General features: G+C 37.4%; 1 protein-coding gene across 3 annotated transcripts in view; it reads left to right on the plus strand.

Annotated features, from left to right (window-relative positions):
• The window catches only part of GPATCH2 (G-patch domain containing 2), a 270988-nt gene that overhangs the window by 188406 nt on the left and 62409 nt on the right, over positions 1-20173 (plus strand). For all 3 annotated transcript variants that reach the window (XM_020982257.2, XM_020982256.2, XM_078156310.1), the window contains one exon: positions 9720-9759. In XM_020982257.2, the coding sequence (XP_020837916.1) occupies positions 9720-9759 (40 nt within the window). The remainder of the gene's footprint in view (positions 1-9719; positions 9760-20173) is intronic.

Consider the following 20173-nt stretch of genomic DNA (forward strand, 5'->3'; position numbering starts at 1 on the left):
AGGAGGGACAGGGTCAAAAGAGAGAATAGAATAAATGGGGGGTAGGATAGGATGAAGGGAAATATACTTAGTTTTTCACAACAGGGCTACTATGGAAGTGTTTTGCATGACTACACATCTATAACGTGTATCAAGATGCTTGCCTTTTCAATGAGGGTGGGTGGGGAGGGAGGAAGGGAGAAAATGTGGAACCCAAAGTTTTAAAAACATATGTTAAAAATTAAAAAATAAAGAGAAAAAAAATAAAAAAAAATTTAACAACCAATCAATGAACTCCCTAAGAAAAAATCTCCAGGGCTAAATGGATTTACAAGTGAATTCTACCAAATGTTCAAAGAACAATTAATTCTAATACCCATATAAACTATTTGGAAAAATTGAGGAAGAAGGAGCCCTACCAAATTCTTTTTATGACACAAATGTGGTGCTCACACCTTAACCAGGAAGAGTCAAAACAGAAAAAGAAAACTATAGACCAATTTCCTTAATTAATATTGGAACAAAAAAATTAAATAAAGTACTGTCAAGGTGATTACAGCAACATATAACCAGGATCATATCCTATGACCAGATGAGATTTATACCAGGAATGCAGGGCTGGTTCGATATTAGGAAAGCTGTCAGGATAATTGACCATATCAATTACAGAAGCAACATAAATCATATGATTATTTCAAAAGATGCAGGTAAAGTTTTTGACAAAATACTGCCCCTAATCCTGTTAAAAACATTGGAAAGCGTAGGAATGAATGGAGCTTTCCTTAAAATGATAACTGGTATCAATATAAAATCATCAGCAAGCATTATCTGTAATAGGGATAAGTTAGAAGCCTTCCCAATAATATCAGGGGATATTATTGAAACAAGGATGCCCATTATTACCACTATTATTCAGTATTGTACTGGACATGTTAGCTTTAGCAATAAAAGAAGAAAAAGAAATTAAAAGGATTAGAACAGGCAATGAAGAAACAAAACTATCACTCTTTGCTAATGATGTGATGGTATGATTAGAGAATCCTAAAGAATCAACTAAAAACTAGTTGAAATGATTAACAACTTTAGCAAAGTTGCAGGATATAAAATAACCTGCATAAATCATCAGCATTTCTTTATATAACCAAGAAAGCCCATCAGCAAGAGGTAGAAAGAGAAATTTCATTTAAAATAACTGCAGACAGTATAAAATACTTGGGAATCTACCTGCCAAGACAAACCCAGATCCCTTAATATGAGCACAATTACAAGCACTTTTTACATGAATAAAGTATGATTTGAGATTTAAACAATTGGGAAAATATCAGTTGCTCAGGGGTAGACCAAGTCAATGGAATAAAAATGAAAATTCTACTTAAATTAATTTACTTATTCAATGGCCATATCAATGAAACTACCAAAATTATTTTTATGGAGCTAAAAATATAATAACAGAATTTGTCTGGAAGAACAAAAGGTCAAGAAGTCTTGAGAATTAATGGGGGAAAAAAGCGAAAGAAGGTGGCCTCACTGTGCCAGATCTAAAACTATTATAAAGTGGCAATCATCAAAAGTATCTGGTACTGGCTAAGATATAAATTAGTCGATCAATACAATAGATTAGGTATACAAGGCAAGGTAGTAAATGACCATAGTAGCCTAGCATTTGATAAACCCAAAGACCCCAGCTTCTTGAATAAGAATTCACTTTTTGAGGGGCAGCTAGGAAGACCTGAGGTTCAAATCTGGCCTCAGACCAAACACTTGACACTTACTAGCTGTGTGGCCTTGGGCAAGTCACTTAACCCCAACTGCCTAAAAAAAAAAAGGAATTCACTTTTTGACAAAAACAACTGGGAAAACTGCAAAGCACTATGGCAGAAACTAGGACTAGACCAACATCTTACACTGTATACCAAGATAAAGTTGAAATGTGTGCATGATTTATACATGAAGGATGATACCATAAGCAAATTAGAAGAGCAAGGAATAGTTTGCCTGTTAGATCTATGGAAAAGGGAAGAATTTTTGACCAAACAGGAGTTAGAGCATTAAGACATGTAAAATGGTTAATTTGAGTTATATTAAATTAAAAGGGTTTTTCACAAACAAAACCAATACAACCAAAATTAGAAGGATAGCAGAAAGCTAGAAAACAAATTTTTGGAGCAAGTGTCTCTGATAAAGGCCTCATTGCTCAACTATGTAAAGAACTGAGTCAAATTTTTAAGAATATAAACCATTCCCCAATTGATAAATGGCCAAAGAATATGAACAGGCAGTTTTCAGATGAAGAAATAAAATCTATAGTCATATGAAAAATGCTCTAAATAACTATTGGTTAGAGAAATGCAAATTAAAATAACTCTGAGGTACCAACTCAGACCTATCAGATTGCCTAATATGATGGAAAAGGAAAGTGATAAATGTTGGCAGCACTGTGGGAAGATTTAGACACTGCACTGTTTGTGGAGTTGTGAACTGACCCAACTATTCTGCAGCACAGTTTGGAACTATGACCAAAGGGCAATCAGACTGTATGCCCTTTGATGTACCAACACTACTACTAGGTCTGTATCCCAAAGAGATCATAAAAAAGGAGAAAAACCTACATGTGCAATATAAGACTTGCATGAACTAATGCAATGTGAAATGAGTAGAACCAGGAGAACATTGTACACAGTAACAGCAACATCATGTGATGATCACCTATGATTGATTTAGCTCTTATCAGCAATACAGTCATCCTACACAATTCCAAAAGACTTATGATGAAAATGTTATCCACATCCTGAGAAAGAACTGATGGACTCTGAATTCAGATTGAAGCATACTATTTTCACTTTCTTTATTGTTTTCTTAGTATTTTTTCTTTTATTCTGTTTCTTCTTTTACAGAATGACTAATATGGAAATATGTTTTACATGATTTCACATATATAACCTATATCAAATTGCTTACTGTCTTAGGGAAGAGGAGGGAGAGAGAAAGAAAATTTGGAATTCAAAATTTTATAAGAAATAAATGTTAAAAATAATAAAATGGAAATAAAAATGGGGGCAAGGAAACAACCTTCTATCTAATAAGAATTCTTGGGAAAATACATAGCATTCTGCAAAATTTGGTCATAGACCCACATCTTATATCATATTCCCAATAAATTCAAAATGGATATATTTCCTTTATATTAAACATACCATAAAAAATTAGAAGTAAAGAATATTATATAAATTCATATAAAGTTTATAGGGGGAGATGTGTTCTTAATGAAAGAAAAGAGAGATGGTTACAAGATAACAGATAATTTGGATTATATGAAATTGAAAAGCTCTGACAGCAATAATATTTATGCTTCTAGAATACAAAATAAAGTGACTGAATGGGAAAAATATTTGAATCATATTTCTCAGATAAGAGTTTTTCATTCAAAATATATAACCAACATATATACCTATACATATACACACATTTATGTGAACATACCTTTTATATATGTGATATATATATATATATATGCATTATACATATATATTCATATTTATATACAGAGAGAGACATGTAAACAGAAGACCAAAAGCTATATCCAGATAAACAAGTGGTCAAAAGATATGAACAAATGGTTCTCAAAAGAGTTGCAGTCTAATAACAACCATATAAAAGAATGCTCCAAATTGCCCATAATAAAAAAAAAAATAGCAAGACAACCCCAAAGTTTCCTCTCTCAGCTAATTGGCAAAGATAACAACAGGTGGGATTGTTAATGTTGCCGGAGTTGTGGAGAGCAGGCACAATAATACATTGTCAGTGGAACTGTGCATTAGTACAACCATTTTGGAAAGCAATTTGGAATTCTACAAATAAAATGACTAAAATGTCCATAGCCTTTGACATAGAGATTCCACTACTAGGCATATACCTCCAGGAACGTCTTTGATGTGAAGAAAGATCTAATATTCACCAAAATATTTATAGTAAACAAAATAGATGCCAATCAATTGTGGAGTGGCTAAGCAAATTGTGATATAGCAGTGTAGCAGAATATTACTTTAGTGTAAGAAATAACAAAAAATATAAACACAGAGAAGCGTGGAAAGATCTATATGAACTGATGCAGAATGAAATAAGCCAAAAAAAAAAAATCAGCATCGGCCACATTTCTATGACAGTTCAAATGGAAAGGAGAACAAGAATGTTCCTTAAAAAAATGATGTGAGAGAATACTTCTCTTCACTCCTTTGTAGCAGTGGGAGGGTCCACAGGTATGGAATAGTGCATGTATTTTCAGGCCCCTTTCATGTGTTTTTGCTGCAGTTTATTTTTTCCTCTTTTCCTTTTTTTCTTTAAAATAAATCTTTCTTATATGATGACTCTCTAGGATGGGAAAAGAGAAAAAATACGAGAGAATTTAGGTGATGTGAAAACAAAGTTTGTTTTAAAAATAAAAGTAATCAGACTTGTGAGAATGGTGTTAGGAAAGCTAAAGCCCAGAATGAACTTCTTGTGGATATCATAAAGAACCAAAAGGGGGGGGGGGAGTGCTGGGTTTATTGTTTGTTGATTGTTGGAAGGGGGGACAACCTATGTTTCATCAGTTAAAAATTAATAATAACTGACACATGTACAATTTTAAAGTTTGTTCCCTGCATTTCCTTTTCTTTGATTCTCACAACTCCCTATGAGGGGAGAGACATTGCAGTGTAGTTGAAAGACTGCTACATTTAAAATCAGTTTTGAATCCCAGCTCAAATTATGCCAAACTTCATTTCCTTCCTCATAAATTGTACCAGCAAGACATTTAGCAATGTTTCACAGTATCTTCATAGTCAAAGTAGGAGATGTGGGAGCTAGGATAGTATTCTTTTTATTTGAAATTATAAATGTTCAGAGTGTGTTCACAGTCCCTTGCACTTAGGTTCTCAGTACATATTTCTTTAGTTTTTAATTGAATTTTATTTTTTAAAATGAAGATACACCTTCTTCTCTCCATCCCACTTCCTCTTAACCCTTACTTGAGAAAGCAAGAAAAACAAAATCCTTTATTACAAACATGTTAATACATGTTTGTTGAATTGACCAAACTCTGTCCTTGATTGTGTTCTTTACAAGGTTTTAATCAATGACTGGATTTGCTTATCAAATTTCCAAATGACATGAAGCCTGTAGAGAGAGCTAATACATTGCATAACAGAATTGTAACCCAAAAGTACCTCAACAGAATGGAAAAGTGGCCTGAATCCAGCAAGATTAAATTTAATAGGGTAAATCTAAAATCCCACACTAAGGTTACATTTTTTAATCAAACTAAACAGGTACGATACAGGACAGTTATGACTTGGCAACAACTCATGGCAGACTTCTGGGGATTATTAACTATGGCTTATTTTAGGCAATTGTATAATGGTTCAGTTTAACATACAAACATTTGTTAAGTACTCGCTATGTGCAAGACACCATGCTAGCCAGGTATTAATGATGCAAGGATAAGAACAAGAAAAGAGAAAAGAAGAACAAAGAAAAGAAAGAAAAAATCCCTTGCCTTCAAAGGACTTAACAGTCCACTTTTCAGACTGAAGAAAAAAAAAAGGAAGAAAGAAGGTAAGAAAAAAAGAAAAGAAAAGACCAAGTGTCTCTTTAAATTCAAAGTCAGAACTCAGTGAGATTGAGATAGTACAGTTACTCCCTTGAACTCCCCCCCTCCAAAAAATGAAAAAAATAAACCTTTTACCAGATAATAATAGCATTTAGCCAATTAGTAAAAGAACAAAACCCTTTTGTGGTAGTACCTACAATAGATCTTTTTTTGGAATATCCATGACTAAGGTCTAGAGGCCTCATCAACCACTTACGGGCAAAGTGTTAGGCAGAACTCATCCCCACCTCACCTGCCATATTAAAGTTAACAAAGAATACTTTTAGTGTTCATAACTAGAGAAGTACCCACTATATGCTGGCTTGACCAGACCATATCTCATGTATGGTAGGCAGAATCAGTGTTTTAGGGAAGGTGCTAACAAAATAGAAAATGTCCGGATTAGGCTAAGCAGAATAGTGAGGTAATGCAAAGCTGTTATATTCAGTTCAGTTCAACATTTGGTGCCTGCCATATATAAAGCATTGTGGTAAGGGTAGGGAAAATAGAACGGTAGGCAAGGTGTTCTCCCTCCCTTCATAGCATTTATAATCTCATAGTAAGGGTACACTAAATAAATGACTAACTTTATAAAGTGGAATGTGAGCATAAGAGATACCATATATAATGATTTAGTCCAGTCCCTCAGGTTTTATAAGTCCAAGTGTAATACTCTTTTCACCATCTTGAGGTTCTTTAAAATACTTTACCTTAATCCTTTGGCTTCTGTGGTGGCCACCAAGACCTACCTCTATTCTTATCCATGCAATATTTCTTTTTCTGGGCTTGCCGTCATCCATCCCTCATCCTTTATTTTTGTGCACCTTTGATACTGCCTGTGTGACCTTGGAGAAATCACTTAACCACTCTGGGCCACTGTTTGCTTGTCTACAGGAGTTAGAACAAGATGCTCACTGAAATACCTTCAAGCTCTAGATCTACCAGTGGATCAGTAAATATTTATTAAGTACCTACTGTGGGCTAGGCACTGTGCTAAACACTGGGCATACAAAAATAGTCAAAAGACAGCCCCTGCCCTCAAGGAGCATATAACCTACTGGAGGCAACATGCAAATAAATATATACAAAACAAGCCATACACAAGATAAATGGGAAATAATTAACATAGGGAAGGCTTCCTGTAGAAATTGGGATTTTAGTTAAGACTTAAAGAAGCCAGAGAAATCATTAAGCACAGTTGAGGAAGGAGACCATTCCAGAATGTCTAGAGCCTCAAGATGAAATGTCTAATTCATGGAACATCCAGGAAAAGCTAGTGTCACTAGATTGGAGAATATGTGAGGAATTGGGTGTAAGAAGACTGGAAAGGTAGGTGGGGGCTAGGTTAGGAAGAGCTTTGAATGCCAAATAGCATTTTGTGCTTGCTCCTGAAGATGATAGAAAGCCACTGGAGTTTATTGAGTAAGGGGTGACGTGGTCAGATCTGTATTTTAGGAAAATCACTTTAGTGGTTTAATGGAGGATGGATTGGAGTGGGAAGTGACTTGAGGCAGATTTACCTACCAAAAGACAATTGCAGTAATCAAGTCATGAGGTGATGAGAGGGCCTATGCCAGAATGATGACAGTGTCAGGAGAGAAAGGGACATGTATATATTTCACAAAATTACTACTTTTGTGAAAAGTCATTTTTAGGCTAATCTACTTACTGTTTGGTGTGTTTTATTCAACATCTATTTTAAAATCTTAGTTTTAAGATTTGGGGAAAAATTATTTCAACAGTAAAAAAAAAAAGCCATTTTAAGTAATATTATACCTTTTGAAAGATATACTATGAGATGCTTGAGTTAAAAATCTTAAGTGTGGTTTCTTGTCCTTTTGCCTAGATGTTAAATTACTTGAACAGAAAATACTGTCCATTTCTACCACCTATGGTATTATTACATTGTGATTAAAAAACGAAAGGGAGTTAGAGCCAATTTTCTTATAGAGGTCTAAGTTAATTTTCTACTCATGAATAGCAAAAAAAAAAATTCTTTTCAACTTTGCGTAAATCCCAAATATTTACTGTGGTAGAAGGTACGTTAGACTGGAAATCAATAAAATCATAATGCCAGTGACTCATACCCTTTGTCCTATCATGTTGAGCAATGATGTCAAATTCAAAAGAAATAGGGACCACAAATCCATACATAAGCATCCCTGCAGGCCACATATTGACTTAGTTTTTAAATATAATGTTATCTGTGTTTTATTGTATTTTTATTTATTCTGTTAAATATTTCCCAGTTACGCTTTAAACTAGCCCAGGCCGCATCTCTACTGCAGAGGAGCTGGGTAACAGGCTGATACTGAGAATCAGTACTAGTTACTGAGCAGCTTAGACCATTCGCCTCTAGAACTTACCTTTGCATGCCCAGATAGTACCGCCAGTGAACTCCCAGTCTGACTGAAAGATGTAGCCGCCTCTCAAGTGCTCATACTGTAGGTTTCTATCTGGGTAAGTAGTTCTTTAGTAAAACTGCATTTTCTGTAACTAATGCCAGTCCTTTTAAGGCCAGAAGATTTTAGTTCAAGGCCAGAATTCAGGGACCAGCACTGATTTCTGTACAGCCTCTTAATATTCTTTGTATAGAGAGAACCCGAATGGAAGCTTTCCTTTCTGACCTATCTAATTAGTGACTTCACGTTACTAGCTCAGTCCTAATCTACCCATGCTAGACAAAACCACCCACTTAGATCAGTTTACCTAGTGACAGTACTATCTTGTCCTTCTTATTACTTCAAGGCAGCTTTTAACCCCATCATTGATGGCACTTCTGCCTCCCAAATATAGTCCATTATGTTTTAGTCACTCATAATAGATTCAAACGCCCTGGAGTATCAACCAGGGCCATTTGAAGGAGACCAATGCTTCCCTTTTAAGGAGCTATTTTCAGATTGCATGGTCCTGTGAACATCACCAACTCAGAGAGCACTGGGTTTGGAATCAAGTTAGCTGGGTTCAAACCCCACCTCTCTGTTACCTGTGTGATTTTGAAAGTCACTTAACCTCTCTGAAACTCAGTTTCCTCACCTTTAAGTTGTGAGATTAGATTAGAAGTCCTTCTAAGTCTTTATCTATGATCCACAAATCCAATGACCATATTCATGGATCATAGTCCTAACCTACAGAACCAAGAGGCACTTAAGGGGGGTCATCTACCTGAACATATACCTGAGAAAAAATCCCATCATCATACTTCAGGAGTGGTCATCCAGCCTTTGCCTAAAGACCTCATTTAAGGCTGACTGTCACTTTGCAAGGGAGCACTTTCCAACTTTATGTTAAACCTTACTTTCAATGTATCTAAATATCCCTCTCTGCAGTTTATGCCCATTACTCCTAATTCTACCCTCTGGGACCAATCAAAGCTACTCTGATCACTCTTCTGCAGACACTTTTCACATACTTGGAGACAGCTATCATGTTCTTCTTTTGATTGTGGAGGTGATATAGTCCCAATGTACTCAATCTTAGTCAGAATCCAGAAAAATTAAATTATTCTTGTCAATAATTTAAAAGAATCAGCATTAAAACCATTCTTTTGGAGGCATGAACACCCATGCTACTCATGTCTCATTTTGGAAATTCTGCTTGACTATTTTGAACATAAGATTTCTATATTTGAATACAGCTTCCCAATGAACTAATAATGTGTTCTCCACTTATGGCATGTTGCCCACAGTGTTCCTGTATACAATAGAAGGTTGTTGGGGTTTTTTTATAATATAGCAGTCAAAAGTCATAATTTGTAGTAATGGTGTTATAATTAAGTTGTGGTGAATAGCAACATTTGTGTGTTTCATTTCCAGAATGATTCATAAAATATTGAAATTTATACAAACTCAATAATTTGTGTTAAATGTAATCCTCTCACTCAGTTTGCTTTTGCAGCTTGAATATTGCTTGGTTATAGGCATTTTTACATTTCTAAAAGTAGTATTCTTACAGAGTTGCATAAAATATCCATTAAAATAAAACACAGCTTAAGGCTGCATTTTCCTGGTAGACAATAAAATACCCAAAAGCATGTAGAGGTGGGTCTGTGACAACTGACAGCGTGTGTGTTAGTCAAGTTCATGACTAACCCCTTCTTTTCTTTCTCCTGCAGTCATTGGTTTAGCCCTGGGGCCAGGACAGAGCATGGCCAGGTAAGACTCATTCTGATCAAGAAAGAGTTCACACTGTCTATTTCGAGATTTAATGCTCTCTTTGATTAGCTTTGTGAGAATAAAAAACATAAATCCTACCTCTTTTGGTTTTAAGTAGAAGAGATTGTGACATCAACATCAGTGGCAAAAGAAAATTTTCTTTTCACTGATTCACTTAATGGAATGATTCTCAATAAAGATCAGAGTTCTGACTTACTATAGATTACCTCAGTAACTGATTTGACCTCAGTGGTAGTTCTTTGGGTCTCAAGTTTTGTCAAGACTTCATTTTTTTTTAAAAAAGGAAAGTATCAAAAGTATGTCTTCTAAAGAATAATGCTTGGTTTTTAGTAACAACAAGGTAAGCTAGACAGCAAATAATTTGAACTTGAATGGGATATAGAAATATTTGGCATAATTAAGGATACAGTACACTCATAGATGGTTTCTTTGGTAAAAATGATTTATTCATGTGCATGACTATGCAAGAACTAGATGACAAACCTGGAACTTGTTATTCCATTTTAATTGACTGCATATAAAAATAAGTTACCTGCCTTCTTTGTCCCTTGAATATAATAGGTTCTTAATTAGAAGCAGGCTCATGTAACTTAGAGACAAAGTTAGTAACAAGTTTTAAAGTAAATACATTTTATACTTTTCATTATGTTCCACCAAAACACTATGCCTGGTAGGTGGTAAGTCCCAGGAGAAGAGATAACTTACCTTTACTCACCTCTTCAATTGTTCCCTTTGCCATCAAAAGATATTAATTTTTTTTTAAATGGTTTGCTTATTGTGGAAAATCTTTTTTTAAAGGGAGAGGTGAGAATGCTGAAGAGTATGCTTTAATAGTTGTTTAAAGTTGGTAAAATCACAGGACTTTTAACTTTTAACTTCCATTCTTTGATGTCTCATCAATACTTCAAACTCATATGTTCCATAGGGAGTTTATTATCTTTCTCCTTAAACCTTCTGACTTCACCATTTCTGACTGTGGCACTACCATGTTCTTTCTCTGTGTTCCAAGTACATATCCAGAGCTTTTTTTTTTGGGGGGGGGATAGGAGGAAGGGGAGATAGAAACATTACCATGCAGTTTACCATAAAGCAGATTTTATTTTAAGATAACTTTTGACTTAAGAAATAGCCTTTGTTTTTCTGAAGTTTACTTTGATTCTTATTCTAAAATTTTCAGATAGTACATACATCTGACACTAAATGTTAATAGGGGAAAATAGCCTTATTTAAAAGGTATGCTGACTAAGCTGAAAGGTAAGAGCTATAACTTAATACTTATTTTTTCCTCTTTATCCAGATCAAAAATTCAGACATTCCACCTTTCCAATATGGTGATGTCCCAGCATGTACAGTACTTGTGATGTTACATTCATCACAGGATTCTTCTGCCAATAGAGGTCAGGTCAGTTTATATTTTCTCCAAAAATGCATGGTTTTCAAAAACTGATTTAATACCCTTTGGGAATCATTTTAAAGTAATACTAAAAGCACCTTATAAATCCATGTGTTTTGGGATAAAATATACCTTGATATCTCCAGGCAGTCTTCCTTCTTCAAAAACAAATATTATCTGTAACTGGGAAAAATAGTAAAATCAAAAGTCAGAGGTTTTTTTTTTTTAACATTCTTATTTTAAAAGATAAACATTTATTGAAATTAGAACCTTATCTGTTGATGACCCTGTGGTCTTCCATTTTGATGTTTCAATAACCACTGCTCTAGAATCTTTATTTGCCTTGATTTTTGGCCATTCTTGGCCTACTAATAATTTTCATCCCTGGGCAACGCCTACTATCAAGTTTCTTACCCTCTGCTTCTAGACTGCCAAAAATCAGCAGAAAAAGAAAACAGCAGATTTCACTCTTGACATGTTTATAACCTCATTTTAGTCTTTGATGCTGCTTGACATTCCTGCTCCATCCTTCTTGACTCACTCTTCATATTGACTATTCCAAACCTTTTCCTCTCCCATCAGACCCCCAACCACATACTTGCCCTCCCCTATACATACACACATGCACATATATTTATAACAGATAGCTTAGCCCCTTTCTTCTCTGAGAAGTTGAGACCACCAAACATGAATTCTCTCAGCTCCCCATTTCCATTCTTCAGAATATTACCACACAGTCACTATTCCTTCTGGTAAGAGTTATCCCTACTCCTTGTTAAGATTAATTCCTTTCTCTGTACCACTGATACCATATTTTCTTTACCAGAGGTGTCAAACTCAAATCCCAAGTACGGCCACACTACATTAAAATGTAATTGGAAAATGTTTAATAAAATAAATAAAAATACAATGTTGTTTTCAGTCATGTCTGATTCTTTGTGACCCAAGAACTCAAAAACTTTGAGGTTTTCTTGGCAAAGATACTGGAGTGGTTTGCCATTTCCATTTCCAGCTTATTTTACAGATGAGGAATCTGAGGCAACAGACTTAAGTGACTTGCCCAATGTCACATAGCTATTCAGTGTCTAAGTTGGATTTAAACTCAGGAAGTTGAGTCTTCCTGTCTGCAGGCCTGGCACTCTATGCACTGTGCTACCTAGCTGTTAATTTCTAAGTCAATATATGGCCCACAGGAATCTATTTCTATTTGAGTTTGACACCATTTCTCTTGACTACCCCTAGATTCTCCAGTAGTTCTCATATCTTTCTCATTTATCCATAATATCTCCCTATAACCTGGCTCTTTCTACCTTTAAACATGCTCATCTTCCCAATTCTAAAAATCCCATCTAGCCCATTTCTGCTGCCATCACTGCTAAGCTTCTTCAAAAAGCAGTCCACACTCAACACCTTCATGTCAACTCTCTTCTATTTCTACTGCTTCTATTCATAGTATTGTATTGTGCTGATAGAGGACATCAATGACCTAATTACCAAACCTGTGACCTTATTTTTTTCAGTACTCATCCTCCTTGACCTCTTTACCTCCTACTTGACTTCACAGGTGTCATGCTCTCCTGGTTCACCTCTTAAACACTTAACTGCTTCTCCTCTCTCATTCACAGACTTTTCATCTTCCTTGAGAGGAACGATAACATACTATAGAGAGTGGTAGGCTTAACGGCAGAGCACCAATACCTTTGTTTAAATTCTGTATCTGATGCTTATTAGCTCTGTGACCTTGGCAAATCACTTATGCTTCTTATCCTCAGTTTTCTCATCTGTAAAATGGAGAAAATACCTGTAGTACCTACCTTACAAGTTTGTTATAAGGCTTTATAAACTTTAAAGCACTAGTGTCTGTTAATATTATTTCTGACCCCTTAAAGGTGGTAATTCCCCAGAGTTCTGTCTTTTGTCCTCTTCATAGTCATAGGTGTAGGGTGTGTTCAGGGAAGACTCGTACCTCTGATGTGATGGATGCTGAACCTTTTTCAGGGCTGCTTTCCACTTTTGGTGTCCACCTGTTTTACCTAACTCTAACCTGTGGCTCCAAGAAACTGTAGCATGTGCTATGGCCACACCCTGGTCATTCATTTAGGCAGACAGGCTAAACCAATTTGAGGGTAACCGAGGGGTCTCAAACCCATTGGTGAGTTAGGGGAGTGTCTACCCCAAGCATGTGAAGTCTTCCCCTGGTCAAATGGGCAGATGAGAACAATTTGTTCCAATGATCATGAAGGCAGCTGAAGCAGGTGCTATGGAGCACTTAGAACTTGGTTAGACATCAAAGACACCAAGGTTAGCTACCGCATCTTCAGCCATCACCAGTCATCTTGATTCTGGCCTGCCATTGGACTGTGATGACTCTGGAGGAGAGAATGAGGCCGACGACTTCATGCAACTCTGCCTTACTTAAATACAGTTTATGCACGAATCAAAAGACATCACCCATACAGTTTTACCATTTTACCTTTTTCAAAGTCCTGTGGCAACAGGCAAGTGACTAAGCAATACGTACAGATACACTGGGAGCTATAGTCACAATCCTGCACGCAGGCAGCCCAGACCATAGGATCGTTTTCTCACTGGAAGCAGCAGTGAGATTTGGCAACTCCTTGGCTGCCTGAGCAGCCTTTTAAGTATTGCCCTGTTCATCTCCTGGTGTGAGGAAGAGGCTAGAAAAAAGTGCCCTAAAAATTGTCTACCTACCCAACCCTGGCCTGATTACCACAGCAGGCAGGGAATTCCACTCACCCTTGACACATGGAATGTGTGCACACTTATAGACAGCACAAAATCCAGTAGACCTGAAAGACAAACAACTCTTCTTGCAAGAGAAGTCAGCAGGCATCACATCCAAATTGCAGCCTTGAGTGGAACAAGCTGGCAAATGAAGGCCAGCTTATTGAAGTTGGAGCTGGATACACGTTTTTCTGGAGTGGCCATAGTGAAGGAGAGAGCTATGAAGCTAGTGTAGCTTTTACAATCAAAACTAATCTAATCAACAAGCTTGTATGCCTCCCAAAAGGAGTGAATGACAGTCTCATGGCAATGTGATTGCCGCTTGCAGGAAAATATGCCACCATCATCAATGCCAATGCTTCCAGCATGATGAACCCTGGTGAGGTGAAAGAAAAATTTTATGAGGATCAGGAGCGTGCCAAAAGAGGACAAGCTTAAAATTCTGGGTGACTTTAATGCTAGAGTAAGCTCAGACTACCAGACTTGGCAGCGAGTCCTAGGGAGGAATGGAGTTGGAAACAGCAACAGCAATGGTCACTTACTGCTGAAGACTTGTGCATTTCATGATTTTCTCATCACCAACACCGTCTTCTATTTACCTAAATGCAATAAAACTTTGTGAATGCACCCACGTAACAAACATTGGCATTTAACAACGTGATTATAAGGAGAAGACACAGTGAGGATGTGAGAGTGACGAAGGCAACGTGTGGCACAGAGTGCTAAACTGATCATAAACTTATCCTCTCCAAGTTAAATATTCATATTCAACAAAAATGGTGTCCCCAAAACAAAATGACTACAAGGAGAATTAATGTCAACAGATTATAGCTCTTCTCTGCATGGGAACAGTTTGTTGCTAACTTGGAAGGAAAGTTGAGCCATCACACAGTTGGCAATAGTGGAGCAGAAAAGGAGTGGGCAGCTTTCAGAGATTTGGTGTATAGCCCTGCATTTGCTTATCTGGGTCAAAACACTCAAACACCAAGACTGGTTTGATGAAAATGATGGGGAAATTCAGAAGCTGCTAACTGTAAAAACAAGAACGCCACAGGGTTTACCTATTGGATTGTTCATCCAACTCTGAGAAGGCACATTTAATTCCATCAAAAATAAAGTATAGAGGGGTGAGCCAAGATGGTGGTGTAAAAGCAGTGACTTGCTTGAGCTCTCCCCCAAATCCCTCCAAATACCTGTAAAAATGACTCTAAGCAAATTCTAAAGCAGCAGAACCCACAAAAAGGCAGAGTGAAACAAATTTCCAGCCCAAGACAACCTGGACGGTTGATCAGAAAGTATATCACGCCGGACTGGGAGAGAAGCGCAGTTTGGCATGGGCACGCAGGCTGCAGCGAACCTGGAGAATGCCTCAGAGGACTGAATTGCAGGCAGCTGTGGCAGTTTCCAGACTTCTTAACCTACGAATGCCAAAGACTTAGAAGGTCAGTGGGAAAAGTCTGTTTTTGCGGTGAGAGAGAAGCTAGGTCCCAGCAACCCCAGTCCCCATGCAACCCCATGGTAGCAACTGCTTCTGGAGCTTCTGGCCCACAGACTGAAGGGGAATCGAGTGGCTGATCAGAGGGGGATTGCAGGGATCTCTTTGCTGGTGCTGAGGTGGGATTCTCTTGCTTTGCCTGTGCTTGGATCTGTGTCACAGTTCGGGGTGGCAATCCAGGGGTGAGGAGGAGCACTGGCATGGTGGAGCTTGTAATGGTGGTGGAGAAGGAATCCTCCTCACAGTTCCCAGGCAGAAAAGAGTGTTTGTGGCCACTCATAGAGTACAGAATGGGCCAGGAAAGGAGTAAACACCTCACCCTTGATCATACCATCTTGGAAGAACTGAAAATTTACAGGTCCCTAAAAGTATCTCTGAAAGCAGCCGCACAAAACCCCTGAAGCTTGGGATAATACATTCTCCACACTGGAAGCAGACCCCTACATTAACCCAGAGTTTATATCTCAAGTAATTGACTAGGATCATGAGCAAATCTCACAAAAAAAAAAAAGCCAGACCATAGAATCTTTCTTTGGTGACAAAGAAGAGTGAAACATACAACCAGAAGAAGACAACAAAGTCAAAGCTCCTACATCCAAAGCCTCCAAGAAAAATATGAATTGGTCCTAGGTCATGGAAGAGCTCAAAAAGGATTTTGAGAAGCAAATAAGAGAAGTAGAGGAAAAAATGGGAAGAGAAATGAGAGTATGCAAGAAAATCATGAAAAACAAGTCAACAGCTTGCTGAAGGGGACCCAAAAAATACTGAAGAAAAGTAAAGTACAACAGTAACAGCCACATTGTGCAATGACTAACATTGATAGACTTAGCACTTCTCAGCAATGCAAGGATCTAAGACATCTCCAAAGGTCTCATGATGAAAAATGTTATCCACATCCAAAGAAGGAACTATGGAGTTTGAATGCAGATCGAAGCATACTATTTGCTGTTTTTTTCTTCTGTTTTGTTTCCTCTTTCTGGTGGTTCTTCCTATTGGTTCTAAATCTTCCTTACAACATCACTAATGTGAAAATATGTTTAATAGGAATGTTTATGTGTAGTCTATATCAGATTGTGTGCTGTCTTGAGGAGAGAGGGGGAGAAAAATTTAAAACTCAAAAGCTTATGGAAGTGATTGTTGATAAATCAAAAGAAATTAATAAAAAAAGAAAAAGAAAAAAGTGAAGTACAAGCAAAGCTTAGAGAGATGCAGGATTCTTAGCTCAGTAAGAAGGCAGATGAAATTCAGTTTTTGCTGGTAGTTACAATCCAAAGCACTTTTATGATGCTCTGAAGGCTATTTATGGGCCAAAGACCTATGGTGCATCTTAACTACTCAGTGCTGATGGAGCCACATTGATTAGTGATAAGGATATGATCCTAGAGAGATGGGTTGAACAATTCCATAGTGTTCTCAACAGATCATCATCAATCAATGCTGATGCCATTGACCATTTACCTCAGATTGAAGTCATTCCCTCTCCATCTGAAGTTCCAACTGAAGAAGAGGTTTTGAATGCCATTAGGCTCCTTTCATATGGCAAAGTTCCTGGTGTTGATTCTGTTGCAGCTGAGATTTACAAAGTGGGGGTTCCCTTGTTCATACAAAAGCTGACTGAAATTTTCCAGGTTATATGGCAAGAGGAGGTTTTCTCCTAGGAGTTCAAGGATGCCTTCATTGTCCATCTCTATGAAGGTAAAGGAAATAGATTGTCCTATGAAAATCATGGAGGTGGGGAGGATGGTGTCTTGCTGTTAGTCATTGCTGGCAGATTTCTTGCCAGAGTCCTCCTTAATAGGCTGATCCATTCACTGGAAGATGGTCATCTAGCTGAGAACCAGTGTGGCTTCAGAAAGGGCTGAGGAACAGTTGATATAGTGTTTGCTGCCTGACAACTCCAGGAGAAATGCCAGGAGCAGAACAGAGGTCTGTACACAATGTTTGTAGATCTTGACCAATGCCTTTGATACTGTCAGTAGTGAGGGCTTATGGAAAATGAAGTCAAAATTTGGTTGCCCGGAGAAGTTCATCAACATTGTACATCAGTATCATGACTGCATGGTTGCATAGGTTCTGGATAATGAGCAATGCTCTTGTGCTTTCCCAGTCACCGATGGAGTGAAACAAGGCTATGTGCTTGTTCCCGTGCTTTTTGGCATGATGTTTTCAACATATTGTCAAATGCTTTCAATGAGGATGAACACAGTGTCAAGATCAGTTACCACACTGATGGTAAGTTCTTCAACTTGAAAAGGTTACAAGCCAAGACTAAAGTGGAAGGTGTATTTGTGTGTGATTTTCTGTTTGCAGATGATTATACAGTCAGTGCAGCCTCTGAAGCTGAGATGCAACAAAGTATGGATCAGTTCTCTACTGCTTGTGCTAATTTTGGCCTAAAAATTAACACCAAGAAAACACAGATGCTCCATCAGCCACCCCCACATCATCCATAAGTGGAACCACTGGTTACAGCAGACAGAGAACTTTTTAATGCTATGGATAAGTCCACCTACCTTGGTAGTGTACTTCCCAGGGATGTATATATTGATAATGATGCTGACTCTTGCATTACCAGAGCTAGCTTAGTGTTTGGGGAGGCTCCAAAAGAAAGTATGGGAGAGAAAAGGCATTAAACTGACTACCAAACTGAAGGTCTACAGAACCATTGTGCTGACCTCATTGTTGTATGTCTGTGAAACCTGGACAGTATGTCAGCACCATGTCAGGAAACTGAATCACTTCCATTTGAATTGTCTTGGGAAGATTCTGAAAATCACCTAACAGGATAAGATACCAGACACTAAGTTCCTTTCTTGAACTAAACTGCCAAACATTCAAACTGTGCTTCAGAGAGCGCAATTTCAGTGGGTGGTCCATGATTCAAATGCAAAACATATGCCTGCCAAAAAGACTGTTTTATGGAGAACTCACACATGGTGGTCAAAAGAAGCGATACAAGGACACTGTCAAGGTCTCTCTGAAGAACTTTGGAATTGATTGTGTGACATGAGAGACGCTGGCACAAGACCACTCAGCATGCCATGCCCACATCAGAGAAGGTGCGGTCCTCTATGAACAAAGCAGAATTGAAACAGCTCAAAGGAAACACAGGATGTGCAAATTTAGAAAATCCACCCCAGGTGTTCACATGGACTATTTGTGCCTGACCTGTGGTAGGCCTTATGAGCTTATATTGGTCTGATCCACAGTCACACACTGAAACTTGACTCTAACATAATGATGTCATTTGGGTCCTCTTCGAGAACAAAGAACAACCAACCAACCAATCATAGTCACAAAATTTTAGAGGTAGAAGAGACTTCAATAGCTATTCAGTCTATGAATAGCCAATCTACTTTCATACTGGAAGTGAATTTTCATTATAATATACCTGACAAGTAGTCATCTAGGATGTATTTAAAGATCTCCAAACAGGGAAGCCACCACTTTTTGAAACAGCCATTCCACTCTTTGGAAAGTTCTTAATTTTCAAGAAGTTTCCTTGAACATCAGGCCTAGATTTGCCTCTTTGCAAATTCTGTTTTTTGCTCCAGGTTCTGTCCTGTGAGGCCAAGCAAAATAAGCCTGTTCTCCCTTCTACATAATAGCCATTCAAGTACTTAAACAGAGCTATCATTTTCCCCCCTCCCCGAACCTTCTCTTCTGACTAAATATCCCTAGTTTCTTCAACTTACTCTCCAATAACATGGACTCAAAGCCATTCTCTGTCTTAATTGCCCTTCTTTGGAAACTCCAGTTCATCAGTGTAATGCCCAGAACTGAACATAATATTCTAGATATGTTTTGACTAGGGTAGGACACAAAAGAATTTTCCCCCCAGAAGTTAAGCCTCTATTAATATAATTATATTATTAATATTATATAATATGATATCAATATAATAAAGACCTCTTTAGCTGTTTTGGTTGTGACCTCACACTACTGACTCGACAAGTGTGTAGTCCATTAAAACCCAAAGATCATTTAAAGACAAACTGCTATCTAACCACACAGCTTGTACTTTTGAAGTTAATTTTTTTTACCCAAATATAGGACTTTACATTTATCCCTATAACATTTCATCTTATTAGATTCAGCTCAGTCTTCTAGCCTGTCAGGATATTTTTAGATCTTGACTGTCATCCATCTTATTAGTATCCCTCCCAGCTTTGTGTCACTTGCAAATTTGATGAGCACATCATCTTTGCCTTTATCCAAAATAATTGATAAAGATGTTAAATAGCATAGGACCAAGCACAGATCCCTGGGTCCCTCCACTTCTACCAGGCTGACATTGAATGATTAATGATTATTCTGAGTTTAGCCATTCAACCTGTTATGAATACATCTACGTGTATTACTGGTCCTCATCTTTCATCTTTCCATCTTCTCCACAAGAACAATGTGAAATACCTTATCAAATTCATCGTTAAAATTTACTTAAATTGTGTCAATAATAGTCCCCTTCTCTACCAATTTATTAACTTTGTAAAAAGCAATTTTTAAAAAAAGGAAAATAAAGTTACTGTGGCAACACACCTGGTTTAAGTCATGCTGATTCTTAGTAGTCACTGCTTTCCTTTCTAGATGCTAACTAGTCATCTCTTTCATTCTAGAGTTTTCCCTTGAATCAAGGGCAAACTCACTAACCTATAGTTTTCAGACTCTTTTTTTTCTCTTCTCCTTTATGAATACTGGGATTACTTTTAACCTTCCCCAGTCTTGTAATACCTCTCAAATTTTCCAGTCCTTCATATAAG

This window comes from Phascolarctos cinereus, unplaced genomic scaffold (assembly GCF_003287225.1).
Source record: "Phascolarctos cinereus isolate Bilbo 61053 unplaced genomic scaffold, phaCin_HiC Scaffold_5;HRSCAF=322, whole genome shotgun sequence".
NCBI classification, from domain to species: Eukaryota; Metazoa; Chordata; class Mammalia; order Diprotodontia; family Phascolarctidae; genus Phascolarctos; species Phascolarctos cinereus.